An 18,407-nucleotide genomic window follows, 5' to 3' on the forward strand; every position below is an offset into this window, starting at 1 on the left:
TTATTCTCTAGAAACTTCACTTCCATGACATAAAGAGTACACCATTATATGATGTTTTTTGTATCAATAAAATAGAACATACGAGAGATTTTTTAATACTTTTACAATTAGCAGTGGTATACTACATTTAGTATACAAATGATGAAATATTTGTGTTAAAATATTAACTATTTAATAAAAAAAAATTACCCTCAACTCATATATAAATGTACCACTATATGTGTTTCGGACACAATAAAAAAATTCGCCAAAATTGAAAATAAAATTACACGTACTTATTTTATTAGAACGATATGCCAATAAGTCCTCCACTTTCATGCGCACTAGTTGAATATTTCAAACTTTAACGACCCATCTCTCTCACCGTCCCACCCATTAATTAATGCCATAAAGCTATTTGCTTGCTCCATTCTCACTATAAATATCTAACTCCCCCTTCTTCTTCATCAATCAATCACAGCTTCAGAAATAATCAAATGGCGGCCAGAAGCATAATATTAACCCTTTTTATTGTAGCCACCGGAGTCCTGTCCGGCTATGCAGACGCTCAGAACTGTGGCTGTGCCGCAGACCTGTGCTGTAGCCAATACGGCTACTGTGGCACAGACGATGCCTACTGCGGCAAAGGCTGCCAGTCAGGGCCTTGCAAGACGCCGGCTCAAACACCGAGTACCAACGATGTGGTGGTGGCGGATATTGTAACGCCCGAATTCTTCAACGGGATAATTGATCAGGCGGACGCAAGTTGTGCCGGCAAGAACTTTTACTCCCGAGCTACCTTCCTTGAAGCTCTCAATTCCTATAATCAGTTCGGTAGGATTGGTTCCGTTGACGACTCTAAGCGTGAGATTGCTGCTTTCTTTGCCCATGTCACCCACGAGACTGGACGTAAGTTATATTTCTCCCCCACTTTATTGTTTACACATGCAAATCTACATATGTATGCTTATCAGCAGAACCGTTATATATATTTCATGTATGAAAGTAGATCTAACCACTCTAAAATACATAATTAGCTAGCAGTATGATTAATAAAGATCGTCACTGCTAAGAATCGTCCAGATCGGAAAGCTAGAGGCTAGTTGATTTGTGAAAGAAGATTTAAAAATAAACGATTTGAATCATGAAAAAATATTGTACAGTGGGTCAAATGCGTGAGTAACGCAGCAACTTAACTAATTAGCGCTTTAAGGCTCATGATAGTTAATAATACCGTTCATTTGCTCCTTTTATGTATGCACACAGAAAGAAAAGCTGGCAAATAATTGAACTCAATAATCAATGCTGAATAATTGAAAGCAAGATAATGTATGATTGTGCAGATTTTTGCTACATAGAAGAGATAGATGGAGCCTCAAAAGACTACTGTGATGAGAACAACACACAATATCCATGCAACCCAAACAAAGGGTACTATGGGCGTGGACCTATCCAACTATCATGGAATTTCAACTACGGTCCGGCCGGAGAGAGCATTGGGTTTGATGGACTAAACTCTCCTGAAACCGTGGCCAACGACCCTGTCATTGCTTTTAAAACGGCGCTGTGGTACTGGATGAACAACGTTAGGCCGGTCATCGCTGAAGGTTTCGGTGCAACCATTCGAGCCATCAATGGTGCGCTTGAATGCGATGGTGGAAATCCTGCTACGGTTCAGAGACGTGTTGAGTATTACAAAGAATATTGTAACCAACTTGGTGTTGCTCCTGGTGACAATCTCACCTGCTAGTTACTATATACTAGCTTAACTAGGATCCTAGGATCATTTTTCTCCTTTCATTCTTGTTTTCTTCTTGTCAAATAAAAATTTATGGACGACGTGAATAAATGAAAAACAGGATTATAATTTATAGATGAGCTCTCATTTGATTTGATTTTTTTATTTTTTTTTATGCAAAGACCACTAATTAACGAACAAAAATTATCTTTCTTGAGACGGCCTGGACCGGTTAACCAAATGTGCTTTGCACTGATGAACTTGATGAGCGCAACCAAGGAGCTTTGCTCTCCTAGGAAACAAAAGATACTAATGAAAGCTGGAGATTTAATTAAATAAGATTTAGTTAAATTTCAACAGCTCATTCGTGAAAATAATGTGCAAGGGAGAATAATGCCACAACCAAATGGGGGTAATAATAGACATCCAAAAAACAAAAAACAAAAATCTTTGCATGTTCAATTCTTTATTTTTGCACAAGAAACTCCAACATCTAACGCTTTTAATGTGTTCTTTTTTTTTTCTTTTCCAAGATTGATAAGAGTCATTACATGGTTTGCTACAAGGCCATTTAAGGCATCATACTCTCTTCAATAATTAAATCTGAGATTAAGGTTGGGAGTTGGTTATCCTAATCACGGGCGTTGCTCATCAAAAGGCCCCAGCGAGCGAGTCTCTGTGCTGCGTTGTTTGCTTTGCGGCAGGTGCGGGTTAAAATAGCTCTAGTGATTGTTGATAGTAGCTCCTTTATATGATCCATAACTTGTCCAATGTCAAATAAGTCGGTGTGGACACTTGAACAATTTGAAGCGAGTCGCTCTCACATTGAAAGTTTTGGAAACCCTTATCTCTTGCCCAAACCAAGCTCGCCCTTACAGTAACAGCCTCTACCTATAAAGGGGAAAAACAGTCCTGAAAACTGCCACACCATGCAGCCAAGAAATTCCCTGCGTCGTCCCTTAAAGCAGCTCCAAAACCAACAACCTTTTGCACCTCGTTCCAAGCGCCATCGACATTTAATTTAAAATGTCCTGGCGGAAGTGCAATCCATCTTGGAATAGAGGTCGGCTTGGGCCCCCCATCATTGCTCTCCGTGCGATTTGAGTGAACAAATTCTTGCCAACGTTGTATTGATCTGGTCAGACAAACATCCAGAGTGTCCCACCATTCTTCCCATAGCTTAGCATTTCTAACTTCCCATAAGGCTGAACATAACATTAGGAACATATCAAATCGATCACATGGGAGCTTCTCGGCAATTTCAAAAACCCAATCAAGGAAAGAGATGTCCCGAGTATCACTCAAAATTATTCCCAAGTTTGATGCCAACCAAGTGCATTTAGCATAGGACAATGTCTTATTAGGTGCATAACTGTTTCTCTATGGGTATGGCATACAACACATGAGTCCTCATTAGTAATATAACGCTTAGCTAGATTAGCTTTGGTAGGGATCAAGTTGTTAGCTAATTTCCAGACACAAACCTTTACCGTCGGTGGTATGGTTGCTCCCCAGATCTTGTTCCATAACTTCGTATTTTCCTTTGCATTAGAGGAAGAAGCCCCTCCATTTTATGGATAAACCCAACTTTGTGCCACGTGATATGTTCTCCGAAATGTGAATCTTCCATTTTTCTCATAATGCCACATCAGTTTGTCCATTGAGACCCTGAATGCTGAGTGAAATTGAGCGAATCTGATTTTCCTCATCCTCCATAAAGAGCGTCTTCAGCAAGTCATGTCCCCATTCCACTTCTGATTTATAATGAGCTCATTCACTCGTTCTAAGCTACAATACGTTGGCTTTGGGAAGAGAAGCCAGAACTGTGATGGCCAAGGCATACCCATCTCAATGATTTTCCATGCACTACAAATGCTCCTCCAGGCATAAGATGCATTAGGCTTGACAGTTGCTTCTAGAAATGACCCATATATTTAGCTTTCAGGATTCTAGCCATCGTAAATTGGGGTTTAGAGATCAACTTCCACCCCTACTTTGCTAGCATTCTCAAATTGAATGCATATACGTTTCGAAATCCAAGTCCCCCCTCAGTTTTGGCCTGGCAGAGTTTCTCCCATGAGCACCAGTGGATCTTTCATTGTTATTCGTTCCCACCCCACCAAAAGGTTGTAAACATGCGATTTATGTCATCCCAGAAATATCGTGGGAGCAAGAAATAGCTCATAGTGTAGGTTGGAATTGCTTACGCCACTGCTTTTATTAATACCTCCTTACCCGAGGCACTAAGAAGTTTACCCTGCCATCCATGCGATCTTTTTGAAACCTTGTCCCTTATATAGTCAAAACACATCCTCCGGGATGACCGACCCAAGTCGGCATCTCGAGATACTTCTCATGTTTATCAACCCGTTGAACACCCAATAAATTGGCCAATCTCACCTGATCAGGTCTCTTGACGTTAATCTGCTAGCTTTGGGACGAGGTGCGAGGGAGCCCAGCTTTGCTGGCTTTAATAGACAAGCCTGGCTTTGGACCGCAGGCCAATTGAGCCCAGTCAATGACTGGCTGATGGGTTGAAGGCGCTGGACAAGCCTAGCTCATGCTGGCTTGGTCTGGTGCGGGCTGGAGCAGGGGAAAGCCCAGCAAACAAATGCTGGTATGCTGCTATTTAGGGCTATGGGCCCAGCAACATTCAAAAACCCTAGGCCGTGGCTCAGTCGAAGTATTTTCCAAAAAAATAAAAAAATAAAAAATTCGACAATCTTAGGGTTTGAAAAACCCTAATTACTTCTAACTTCTTTTGATTCTTTGACTCACAAATTTCACATAGCAAAAATTGTGTAATGCATGAAACACGTGTGTGTGTATCAGAAGGTAAATATAAATGTAGGGGGTTCATGCATCATAGTGAATGTTTTCATGCTTCATGGTCGTTTCAAATATCTTTCTTTATTTTAAGCGTACCTGATTGGCAGAAAACAACAAAAACCTTTAAATTTGTAGAAGATCCTTCTCAAAAAGCTGGAATTGCATCTCCAATGCATTGTATCATGTTCAACACAGAAAAATTAAATTGAATCAATAACATGTAGATCAATTCAAAATAATAAATTAATCATAATAATACTCCCCTAATTGAAGATCAAACTCTCTTTAACTCAACGTCAAGAGCGTGATGATAACGTGTTGTAGGCATAATTTACTGAACAATTATGGAGGCCATAGAGAGAGAGGTGCGGCACATAGAGAGAAGAGAGAGATGTGTAATTGTGAGGTGTGTTCTATTTCGCCCCATTGTGCCTTTATTTATAGTAGTAGAATAGGTAAAATCCTTATCATTTTAGGATTACAACTCTTAATAGGTAATCAAATCCTAATAAGAATATAAGAGATATTCATAGATACACTAGGATTTACACAATCACATTCCTAATCTAATAGGACTGCAACATACATAATAATTTAAAAATATTATAAACATCTTTCTGATCTTGAAGAGAAGATTATATTTTAATTTTAGGAGAGAAAAAAAATTCTGCAGGAAAAATATAGAAAAGAGATAATTAGATAAATATTTTGAATAAAAACGATGATTATCACTTAAAAAAGGAGTCCACAACTTCTTAAATACTTTAAAAAATTATCAAAAAATTGCAATAATAATTTCAAAAAACTTTACCTTTACGTTTTGGGTGAATAATATACATGCTAAAAAACAAAAAAATCTTTGCATGTTCAATTTTTTATTTTTGCACAAAAACCTCCAACATCAGAGGTTTTTAATGTGTTCTTTCAAGATGAAAAACTTTACTTTTATGTTTTGGGTGAAGGATTTCCAAGTTTCAGGGATCAAGGCCAAGTTAATAAGGAACGAATCACAAAATATGCTAAAGGATTAGAAAATGCATAAGATGAGGATTATAAAGGCACATGAGAGGAATTTTCAAGTCTCTACTTGAAGTGTGTGAAGAAAATTGAGGTTTCACCATAAAATCAACTGGCAAATATGGGGAGAAGTCTAACCTCTTATAAGCCCATGCAAGGTCTCTCCTCCTATCAATGTAAGACTCATTCTCAACACGCCTCCTCACGTGTGGACAATTTTCAAGCCTAACACGTGGACAACACAAATTGGGTGACGTGGAGCGCGTGTGGCCATTTGGCTTCACACGTGAGACAACTTGTCTTTGATACCATGAAGAAAGTTGAGGTTTCACCATAAAACCAATTGGTAATATGGTGAGTAACCCAACCTCTTATAAGCCTATGCAAGGTCCATCATCCTATCAATGTGAGACTCATTCTCAACAATGTGTCATTTACAAATCTTTCTTACATACCTTTGTAATGCTCATATAATGCATTCATAATCTATCCTAACTTTTTGTCATCTATTCCTTACTAACTTGGCCTTAATACTTTGAGACATAAAGATTATTCACAAAACATAGCCTAAATAAATATGAGTTATCCACTATACACGTACATATAAAATACGTGAAAATCGAAAGGGCCAAACTGGGGCTTATGTTCGGATTCTGAAATGTATACATTTACCCTATGTTTGAATGCGAGAATTTTAAATTACCAGAAAATTTTAGACCCAGTATTTATTTATTTATTTAAGAATTAGTTTGGCTTAAGAAGTCTGACAGCCTAGTTAGACAACGTTAGAGTTGAAGAATTAGTTTGGCTTAACAAGTCTCGACAGCCTGGTTAGACAACGAGTTTCTCAAGTTCGACTGATTAACTATCCTAAGTTTCCCTCAGCGAAGAGTCTTTGATCGAAAGAGGTTCTTTCATCACTCCAGTGAAGTGGAGTGTTTTATGATTGGATATTCTCAATTACTTTTAAAGTTTAGCATTCAGACGGCCGACCACGTTTACAATAAAGACACTCATTTCCTTTGAGTATCTTTGCCACTACAATTTGATACTAGTTTGGCAGACCTATATTCTCACCAATATAGTTGAGGTTGCCAAACTCGGTGCAAAAGATCAATAACTTCATAGAATTTGCACAACATTATCTTCAGGTCATAGAACCAAAGGCCAAGAGTGTTCATTTCTCGACTGAAGTTACTCAATTCAGGAGTCAACATCGCGATTCACCACAACACCACACTCATATTGCTCGACCGAGCTCGGTAGCAAGTTGGCACACTTTCATCAACAAGCAATCGCCAAAAAACGTAATTAGTTCTTTAATTACTTCGGCCTGCACGCTATATAGGCTGTTTTATTTTTAGAGTCAACAACATAACATATGCATAGTTATAATACATTATTCACACCCATATGTAATTTCGCTCATTGACTATGTAGTTTAACAAGTTAGTCATATTATAGGATGTGAGACGATGGCATTTCAGAAAGGATTTTATACCTTTCGTATGTCTTGTCAAATATTGATCTTTCTAGATGCTCAACCCGAAAGAAATGTGAGAATACCTAACCACCACCGCCCAAGCCTGGCCTAATGTTTCATTTATGTTACTATCTACATAGTACTTTTCTAATTGTTATATATGAGAGGAAATGGATCCTTTCTGGATTCTTTTCATCAAATTCATCCAATCAATTAATCCAGCTCTTGAAATTTGATTCAACGGCTAAAATTATCATAACTCTTAAAAAATTCTCATGTTTTTAGCTGTTTGATTAAATTTCAAAGGTCTGGATTGATTAATTTGGTGAATTTGGTGGAAGGAATAAGAGATGATGACTTTCCTTTGATGTTGAGCTGCAATTTGCAAAGGAGGCCACAATGTTGACCTTGTTTTATGTCAATCTCTGAGTTGAGTTGCAGAGTTCCACACGTTATCGTTATTGTATTTGAATTTTGTGTATTAGCAATTCAAAAGTCAGAGGGGAGGGTCAATAGTCCTATTTTCCTACCATTCACAGGTCAAAAGTCCACCCTCGGACCAATTCCACGCACAACATTTATGCTCTAGAAACTTCACTTCCATGACATAAAGAGTACACCATTATATGATGTTTTTCGTATCAATAAAATAGAATATACGAGAGATTTTTTAATACTTTTAGAATTAGCAGTGGTATACTACATTTAATATACAAATGATGAAATACTTATGTTAAAAAATTAATTATTTAATAAAAAAATTACCCTCAACTCATATATAAATGTATCACTACATGTGTTTCGGACACAACAAAAAAATTCTCCAAAATTGAAAATAAAATTACACGTACTTATTTTATTAGATCGATATGCCAATAGGGCCTTGTACCCGCGTGGTTCAAGTCCTCCACTTTCATGCGCACTAGTTGAATATTTCAAACTTTAACGACCCATCTCTCTCACCGTCCCACCCATTAATTAATGCCATAAAGCTATTTGCTTGCTCCATTCTCACTATAAATATCTAACTCCCCCTTCTTCTTCATCACTCAATCACAGCTTCAGAAATCAATCAAATGGCGGCCAGAAGCATAATATTAACCCTTTTTATTGTAGCCACCGGAGTCCTGTCCGGCTATGCAGACGCTCAGAGTACCAACGATGTGGTGGTGGCGGATATTGTAACGCCCGAATTCTTCAACGGGATAATTGATCAGGCGGACGCAAGTTGTGCCGGCAAGAACTTTTACTCCCGAGCTACCTTCCTTGAAGCTCTCAATTCCTATACTCAGTTCGGTAGGATTGGTTCCGTTGACGACTCTAAGCGTGAGATTGCTGCTTTCTTTGCCCATGTCACCCACGAGACTGGACGTAAGTTATATTTCTCCCCCACTTTATTGTTTACACATGCAAATCTACATATGTATGCTTATCAGCAGAACCGTTATATATATTTCATGTATGAAAGTAGATCTAGCCACTCTAAAAGACATAATTAGCTAGCAATATGATTAATAAAGATCGTCACTGCTAAGAGTCGTCCAGATCGGAAAGCTAGAGGCTAGTTGATTTGTGAAAGAAGATTTAAAAATAAACGATTTGAATCATGAAAAAATATTGTAGAGTGGGTCAAATGCGTGATTAACGCAGCAACTTAACTAATTAGCGTTTTAAGGCTCATGATAGTTAATAATACCGTTTATTTGCTCCTTTTATATATGCACCCAGAAAGAACAGCTGGCAAATAATTGAACTCAATAATCAATGCTGAATAATTGAAAGCAAGATAATGTATGATTGTGCAGATTTTTGCTACATAGAAGAGATAGATGGAGCCTCAAAAGACTACTGTGATGAGAACAACACACAATATCCATGCAACCCAAACAAAGGGTACTATGGGCGTGGACCTATCCAACTATCATGGAATTTCAACTACGGTCCGGCCGGAGAGAGCATTGGGTTTGATGGACTAAACTCTCCTGAAACCGTGGCCAACGACCCTGTCATTGCTTTCAAAACGGCGCTGTGGTACTGGATGAACAACGTTAGGCCGGTCATCGGCGAAGGTTTCGGTGCAACCATTCGAGCCATCAATGGTGCGCTTGAATGCGATGGTGGAAATCCTGCTACAGTTCAGAAGCGTGTTGAGTATTACACAGAATATTGTAACCAACTTGGTGTTGCTCCTGGTGACAATCTCACCTGCTAGTTACTATATACTAGCTTAACTAGGATCCTAGGATCATTTTTCTCCTTTCATTCTTGTTTTCTTTTTGTCAAATAAAAATTTATGGACGACGTGAATAAATGAAAAACAGGATTATAATTTATAGATGAGCACTCATTTGATTTGATTTGTTTTTTTTAATGCAAAGACCACTAATTAACGAACAAAAATTATCTTTCTTGAGACGGCCTGGACCGGTTAACCAAATGTGCTTTGCACTGATGAACTTGATGAGCGCAACCAAGGAGCTTTGCTCTCCTAGGAAACAAAAGATACTAATGAAAGCTGGAGATTTAATTAAATAAGATTTAGTTAAATTTCAACAGCTCATTCGTGAAAATAATGTGCAAGGGAGAATAATGCCACAACCAAATGGGGGTAATAATAGACATGCAAAAAACAAAAAACAAAAATCTTTGCATGTTCAATTCTTTATTTTTGCACAAGAAACTCCAACATCTAACGCTTTTAATGTGTGCTTTTTTTTTCTTTTCCAAGATTGATAAGAGTCATTACATGGTTTGCTACAAGGCCATTTAAGGCATCATACTCTCTTCAATAATTAAATCTGAGATTAAGGTTGGGAGTTGGTTATCCTAATCATGGGCGTTGCTTATCGAAAGGCCCCAGCGAGCGAGTCTCTGTGCTGCGTTGTTTGCTTTGCGGCAGGTGTGGGTTAAAATAGCTCTAGTGATTGTTGATAGTAGCTCCTTTATATGATCCATAACTTGTCCAATGTCAAATAAGTCGGTGTGGACACTTGAACAATTTGAAGCGAGTCGCTCTCACATTGAAAGTTTTGGAAACCCTTTTCTCTTGCCCAAACCAAGCTCGCCCTTACAGTAACAGCCTCTACCTATAGAGGGGAAAAACAGTCCTGAAAACTGCCACACCATGCAGCCAAGAAATTCCCTGCGTCGTCCCTTAAAGCAGGCTCCAAAACCAACAACCTTTTGTACCTCGTTCCAAGCGCCATCGACATTTAATTTAAAATGTCCTGGCGGAAGTGCAATCCATCTTGGAATAGAGGTCGGCTTGGGCCCCCCATCATTGCTCTCCATGCGATTTGAGTGAACAAATTCTTGCCAACGTTGTATTGATCTGGTCACACAAACATCCAGAGTGTCCCACCATTCTTCCCATAGCTTAGCATTTCTAACTTCCCATAAGGCTGAACATAACATTAGGAACATATCAAATCGATCACATGGGAGTTTCTCGGCAATTTCAAAAACCCAATCAAGGAGAGAGATGTCCCGAGTATCACTCAAAATTATTCCCAAGTTTGATGCCAACCAAGTGCATTTAGCATAAGGACAATGTCTTATTAGGTGCATAACTGTTTCTCTATGGGTATGGCATACAACACATGAGTCCTCATTAGTAATATAACGCTTAGCTAGATTAGCTTTGGTAGGGATCAAATTGTTAGCTAATTTCCAGACACAAACCTTTACCCTCGGTGGTATGGTTGCTCCCCAGATCTTGTTCCATAACTTCGTATTTTCCTTTGCATTAGAGGAAGAAGCCCCTCCATTTATGGATAAACCCAACTTTGTGCCACGTGATATGTTCTCTGAAATGTGAATCTTCCATTTTTCTCATAATGCAACATCAGTTTGCCCATTGAGACCCCGAATGCTGAGTGAAATTGAGCGAATCTGATTTTCCTCGTCCTCCATAAAGAGCGTCTTCAGCAAGTCAAGTCCCCATTCCACTTCTGATTTATAATGAGCTCATTCACTCGTTCTAAGCTACAATACGTTGGCTTTGGGAAATGAAGCCAGAATTGTGATGGCCAAGGCATACCCATCTCAATGATTTTCCATGCACTACAAATGCTCCTCCAGGCATAAGATGCATTAGGCTTGACAATTGCTTCTAGAAATGACCCATATATTTAGCTTTCAGGATTCTAGCCATCGTAAATTGGGGTTTAGAGATCAACTTCCACCCCTACTTTGCTAGCATTCTCAAATTGAATGCATATAAGTTTCGAAATCCAAGTCCCCCCTCAGTTTTGGCCTGGCAGAGTTTCTCCCATGAGCACCAGTGGATCTTTCATTGTCATTCGTTCCTACCCCACCAAAAGGTTGTAAACATGCGATTTATGTCATCCCAGAAATATCGTGGGAGCAAGAAATAGCTCATAGTGTAGGGTGGAATTGCTTACGCCACTGCTTTTATTAATACCTCCTTGCCCGAGGCACTAAGAAGTTTACCCTGCCATCCATGTGATCTTTTTGAAACCTTGTCCCTTATATAGTCAAAACACATCCTCCGGTTATGACCGACCCAAGTCGACATCTCGAGATACTTCTTATGTTTATCAACCCGTTGAACACCCAATAAATTGGCCAATCTCACCTGATTAGGTCTCTTGACGTTACGGCTGAAACACACTTCACTTTTACTCAGGTTTATCATTTGCCCAGTACATCCTTGATTTGTCCATAGTTCTTCTCTTTGGCCCTGCAGAATAGAAGGCTATCATCTGCTAATAGTAAGTGATAAACCGATGGGACATGGTGCCCAATCGAGATGCCTTTAATTAACCCCAACTTCTCCTCTTTTGCAATCAGTGTTGACAGCCCTTCGGCGCAGAGTAGAAATAGATATGGTGATAGAGGATCCCCCAGTTTCAGCCCCCGTTTGGGGTGTAAAGAGCTTTTTGGTTGTCCGTTAACAATGATCGAGTAAGAAACTGTTGATACGCATTCCATGATTAACCTAATCCATTGTTGTGAGAAACCCAACTTTGTCATTATACCTCGTAAATACTTCCATTCTATCCTGTCATAGGCCTTACTAATGTCAAGTTTCAGAGATATGAACCCTAACTTTCCCCTTCTTCTGCGAAACAAGTAGTTTGCAATCTCAGAAGCAATTATGGTATTGCCTGAGATACTTCTTCCCAGGATAAACGCACTCTGGGTTGTTGATATAATCTGAGGTAGAAGTGATTTGAGCCTGTTTGCTAAAACCTTGGAGGCTATTCTGAAGATCACATTGCATAAGCTAATGGGTCTCAATTGGGTTACATTCTCGGGCCGTTTCTGTTTTGGTATGAGAATGACATGAGTGAAGTTCACCTGCTTTAGAATTTTTCCTGAGGTAAAAAAAGATTGGATGTTAGTGGTAATGTCCTTCCCCACGATTACGCAATATTTCTGGAAAAATAAGGGCGTCATTCTATCAGGGCTCAGAGCCTTTGATGGCTGCATCTGGAAAACTGCCATCCGAATCTCTCATCGAAATATTCCATTTCCAACTGCCTATTTATCTTTGGCGTCACTCGTGCCTCAATTGAATCAAGGACCCCATTCAAATTCTTGGCATTTGATGACTGAAAAATTCCGTCAAAGTATTGAAGTATAATATTCTCAATCCCGTGGTCATCGTTTATCCAATTCCCCTGCCCATTTTTCAATAGCCAAATGGTATTCTTTGCCCTTCGGTTTTTGGTCATTTGATGGAAGAACCTTGTGTTGCGATCACCGTCCTATGTCCATAAAACCCTAGACCTTTGACGCTAATATGTTTCTTCCTGCCCGAACAATTGATCATACCGTTGCATAAGTGAGACCCTATCTGCAATGGCTTCCTCCGTGATAGGCATGGCAAGGATAACCCTTAGCTTTTCCCCAATCATTTTCATTTCCTCATTTCTTCCTCGAAATATAGCTCGTTGCCATTTTAGTGAGGCAATCCTTGTTGCCTTGATTTTATGAACCAGCTGGTACATAGGAACTCCATTCGCCTACTGACCCCAAACATCCCTTTGAAGCGGAACGCCCGTCGAGCGCCCCTCCTACGAGCATGTGATTCACCCACAGAAAGTAGTATAAGTACATGGTCAGACTTTGTTGAGTTTAGGTGGGTTACCGTAGCGTCATTGAATTTTTCTCTCCATGTTTCTGTTGTTAATACCCGATCAAGTCTCTCCTTTATGCCTCCTGACCTAGTCGTGAACCATGTGAATGGCGTACCCAGGAACCCTAAATCATGTAAGTGGCTATCGCAGATAGCTTCCCTAAAGGAAATAATTTGGTGTATCGGTTTCACCGGGCCTCCCTCCTTCTCATGAGTGTGGAGTGGTTTGTTGAAATCATCTCTAATTTACCATGGTAACGAACTTGAGGACGCCAATTGCCTTAAAAGATTCCAGGACCGGTGTCGCTCCTCAGTTATGGGGTGCCCATAAAACCCGATGAATCTCCAATGATCTGGCTCTCCAATAGCCCCAATTTCAGCGTCAATGTATCGTATCGATTATGATAGCACCCGTAAGTTGACCTCTTTGTTCCACAATAACAAAGTTCCCCTGATTGACCGATGGAACTCACCCCACACACTTTGTCAAACCCTAGCTTAACCTTCGATAATTGTAACTCAGAACATTTCATCTTGGTTTCGCAGAGGAAAACCAAGTTGGGGTCTTGCTGTTGGATTATCTTTTTCAATGCCTGAACTGTCCGAAGGTTTGCAAGCCATTCACAGTTCCACAACAATGTTTTCATGGTTTTCGACGAGGTTGAGAGCCTTCAGCCGCCACCGATCTGGGGTATATAGTGCCCCTCTTTCTTCCGATCATTCCGTACTTCTTTGCTTCCGCCAGCTCCTTCGATGGGCTAGTAACCACATCACATAGTCTGTTTCATGTCCTCTCATCTTCGATTAGTCTTCCTTCTGTTCTCTAATAGCCTCAGTGGCCACAACCTCGACTGTTGGCTTTAGGGTTTCTTTTTACTTTAGCAAGGTGTAGTGGTCTCCTGCGGTGAGGGTTAAGTGTAATCTTCGCCCGTTTATGTGGTGGTGATGGGAGTGCCACCTCATCTATACCATTAGCTTCCTTAATGTATTGGGCTGCCGCAACAAGGCTAACCTTTCTGATATCCGTGTTGGGTGAGAAGCAATCCTTCAATTTGAAATTTGTTGGGCTTGCCCTAACTTCCTTAGAGGCCTGCAATAGTCCACCCACATTTTGCAAAGCCCAAGGAGGAACTCGATTTGGATCACACCAATCCTTATTCAAGGAGAGCCCTTATTCAAGGAGAGCCCATTGACTACAATTGTAAGTGTTCCATTAGTGAATTATGTCTCATAGCTGTCTGGATGCCACATGTGATCGTAATCTGGCCGTCTCTAGAATCGTGTGATGGGGGTTTTATCAGTACCATGACTCAGCCTATTGGTTTTGTCTTGGGAGACCATGTGTGCAGGCTCTTCAGAGATTTCAGAGATGTCAGGGTGTACCGCATGGATTTTGTCCTTCCGTTTTGCCATCAGATAAGTCACCTGAATATTCCTATCATCGTTCAGCAGGCCGTAAAAGCCTTCGGTACCTTCCCACTTTTGCCGCCAGTGTAGCTCGTTTGCTCCGTTCGCTGGTGTGGTCTGTCTCGCTGGGAATATGAAAAAGCTTGGTCTCGACAATAGCTCCGCCCTTAGAGATTCACAGTATTTGGAATCACCAAAGGAAGTGGGTGGTGCCGGCTGTGAACATCCACTTGAGTGTCCGAGCCTCCAACATCGGTAACTTGAGTGTCCAAATACCTTTTTATTTCAGGCGAATAGTGTATGAAACCATTTTCTAGTATGGCACCATAAAGCATGTCATCAATGGCCTCAAAGCTTCGAAATCTACCCGTATCCGCAAGAAACCATGGAATCCAACCTCAGTAGGATCCTCGACCTCTAAAACGGCCCCAATTGTTTATCCTAGGCTCCGTGCATTTGTCAGTGTACAATAGTTTCTGGGTATGCCGTGAGCCTGGATCCAATAGATGGCTCGATCCGGCTCAATATCATCCAGGGAATGGTATTTTGGCCATAGTTTGATAGAGAAAGTATAGTCTCTGATAAACCCTGGGTTCCCCTCCTGTATTTTCCTTGCTACTGCTTCTTCCTCGACTGTGATGGCACAAACGTTCGCTTTGGCGTGCTGTACTTGTACAACCCTTATCTTGTTCCATGCTGACCGGAGAATCTCCTTCACCACCTTCTGAGAAGGTTCGTGATCCGCAATAAGCCTTCCAACGAGATGTATAGTGTTTTCGAACCTTTCCTCCAGGTCCAAACTGTCCTCAAAAGTGATATTGAGGCAGTCCATCATTTCCTCTTCGTAGTTCATTTGACTATTGCCGATGATACCTCACAACTTGTTTTAGACATAAATCCACTAGGGATACAAAAGAACTCACAACATAAAGGTTGCTGGAGGCGAAGTAATCATTGAGAACTAAAGCATCTTATCTAATATCACTGCTTGAGAAGAATACCAATGAAGATTAAACATTTCATACTTTCTATATATCTAAATGTGTTTTTCTCCCCAAGGACCCCAAACCTTCATCTTCTGTAGGATTTTTAATGTGTTCTTTCAAGATGAAAAACTTTACCTTTATGTTTCGGGTGAGGGATTTCCAAGTTTCAGGGATTGAGGTCAAGTTAATAAGGAATGAATCACAAAATATGTTGAGGGATTATAAAATGCATCAGATGAGGATTATAAAGGCACGTGGGAGGAATTTTCAAGTACCTACTGAAGGAAGATTTGTGAAAAACATGTTCATTTAAACAACATCAATAGCATGCAATTAACAATTAAAGGCGGAATCATGCTTGTATGCACTTAAAACAAAACATTTACCCATGAAATTCAAAGCCTAGTAGATAGGTGAACCAAGACTCAACTCAAAACAAAGTGAGTTGAGAAATCAATACCTTTGTAGATTCCTCTTTGCATAAGCAAAGGCTAATCACCCAAAGAGAGGGCCTTCATTCCTTGCATCTTAGATCCATGGATTTGGATAGATGAAAAAGTTTCTCCAAGTTCCCAAAATTGAAAACCTCCAATGATTCATCACCAAGGCATAATGAAGAAGAAATGAGTGACCTTGGAGGAGTTTGATTGCTAGATGATCCCTCCAAGGTGGCCTAAATTTTAGAGAGAAAGGAGAGCTTGTGTTCTCATCCTTTCCCCAAAAATTACCATATGTAAATTTTAGGCTATAAAGTCCTTTATATAGTCCCTTCAAATAAGTGACCTAATGGACCAAAAGCCCTATTCTTCTAACATGGCAAGCCTATAGGGTTTATTGGGCTTTCAAGCCCTTTGTTTATTCAGGTTGTCATACAACTTGAGTTAATGGGCTTGACATTCAAATCCCATTGGGCCTTGCGGCCCAAAACTAACCCGAGGTCTTTAACGAACTTATTCGTTTGATTAATTAACATATTAATTAATCCTAGCCTTAGATAAATAATTAAGCCATTTAATTATTCTTACTCATCTCCGTTGTTTCTTCAAACTCTACCTTACTCGGTGAACGATCCATTAGGTTCCTTTTAGCGAGGCAGTGGGCGATTAAAACTCTTTCTAATTGATTGTGAATTGAAACTTACTTTCAATTCTCCCGTTAGTGATAATACACTTTTAGGGCTTCCACAAACCATGGTTAACGCCTAGCAGCATGTCATGGTTACCCAAGCTAATCAGAAGAGGTGGAGAACCTATTCAGTTTTAGGATTACAAATGCAATACGGTCTTTCTCTAATACAATACTCTTGACCACATTGTTTGGTTTGATAGTTTATTCATGTCTACTATCCAATGTGAGTCTTGTGCTTATATGATTACCTTGAATGTGATTTGGAACACATTCCTAAATCTCATTCATACTTTGGCCAAAGATTCTTAATCATATCATAGAGTATTCTCCTTCAAACAGTTTGAAGGTTAGAGATCCCTTGTTGCGCATTCACTTGCCTCCATGACTAAGTGGCTTAACCCCAACGATGCCATGGACACCCTCCTGATGGAGTGACTTTGACATAATCAAAGATTAAGGACCTAACCACAAGACAACTGTGATGCCTCAGGTCAAAAGACTAATTTGCATTATCCCAACCATGAGTTCTCATGTGACATGAATATGAGAACTCTTCGTTGATCGTGTTCAGTGAACTCATTCTCTATTGAGCACCTACGTACTTGTCTTGATGTCACACACACCAATGACTCGAGACTAGTCACTCTCCCTGAGAGAAGACATAGCACGTATTGATCTTAACGGACTGTCAATGCCCAATTGACAATCCTATGATCAGGAACGTTTAGGATGTGTCAACGAAAGAATGGTCTCATGAATCTAACTTCTTTAGATCGCATTCTTCCAATCACATATTCCTTGGACTTATCGTTTAAGCATATAACATTTATATGAGACGGCTCAAACAATAATGTTTGCCCTTAATATTAAACTAGATTAGTTTAACATGTGAAATGTCCATAAAGTATCATCATATGATTGGTTTTAGGGCACATTTCCAACAATCTCCCACTTGCACTAGAGCCAATCAGCTTAGTCATCAGTGATGATACCTCTTCTGTAGTCATTTCATAAATGGCTGAGTAGTAGGCCTAGACAATGGATATCTATATGTTATCCATAGAAGCAACCTTGAGAATAACGACGTCACCATTATACATGATTCTCAATCATGTGGTTCAGTCTCTCATTTGAGTTCAGACCTTGATGAGACCTTAATTCCCTGGCTTGAGCTATCGCCCCATTAGTGTCATACACTTTCTGGTTGGAACCGAATGGAGAGTTCATGAATGAACTTTCCCATCCAAACAACAATGTTGTAAGCTTCTATATGGCAATATATTTTGCATACATGATGGAACACATTAAAGTCATTACTTTTAATGTTTCCACCCAAATATCTCTTTAGTCATAATAAAGAGATATATCATTATCACTTCATTCATAATGAAGAGATATTCTATGATGGATTAGATTCATAATCTAATACATTTACGCTTCCATTACGTTACTCTAATTCTTCCTCATTCTTGAGGAATCCATCCTTAGTATTTCTTAAATACCTAAGGATTCACTTGACAGTTGCCATGGTTCTGATCCTGGGCTTGCACTGATATCATCTTGTACTGTTCTAGGTACAACTTATATCAATGTTTTCATACAATATGAAATACATAAATCACCTTTCTGCGTATGCATAAAGGATTCTATTTACGCATTATTTCTTTGGGAGTCAAAGGGTACATTCCCTTTCAGAAGAACAACTTCCTAGTCTCACTAGAATTGTCATTCTAATTG

At 39.6% G+C, this 18,407-nt stretch overlaps 2 protein-coding genes across 2 annotated transcripts; both read left to right on the plus strand.

The window, feature by feature from the left end:
- Nucleotides 1-476: 476 nt before the first annotated feature.
- LOC103957750 (endochitinase EP3-like) lies at nucleotides 477-1,850 on the plus strand. Its single transcript, XM_009369953.2, has 2 exons — nucleotides 477-888; nucleotides 1,323-1,850. The coding sequence occupies exons 1-2, from the start codon at nucleotides 477-479 to the stop codon at nucleotides 1,727-1,729; spliced, it is 819 nt and encodes a 272-aa protein (XP_009368228.2). The 3' UTR covers nucleotides 1,730-1,850.
- A 6,257-nt stretch (nucleotides 1,851-8,107) lies between these two features.
- Nucleotides 8,108-9,379, plus strand: LOC103957707 (endochitinase EP3-like). The gene is made up of 2 exons (XM_009369901.3): nucleotides 8,108-8,417; nucleotides 8,852-9,379. Exons 1-2 carry the CDS (start codon nucleotides 8,123-8,125, stop codon nucleotides 9,256-9,258), a joined length of 702 nt encoding a protein of 233 aa, XP_009368176.1. The 5' UTR covers nucleotides 8,108-8,122; the 3' UTR covers nucleotides 9,259-9,379.
- The last annotated feature ends 9,028 nt before the right edge of the window (nucleotides 9,380-18,407 follow it).

The sequence above is a fragment of a genome, unplaced genomic scaffold (assembly GCF_019419815.1).
Source record: "Pyrus x bretschneideri cultivar Hongxiangsu unplaced genomic scaffold, Pyrus_bretschneideri_v1 Contig14, whole genome shotgun sequence".
Lineage (NCBI taxonomy): Eukaryota > Viridiplantae > Streptophyta > Magnoliopsida > Rosales > Rosaceae > Pyrus > Pyrus x bretschneideri.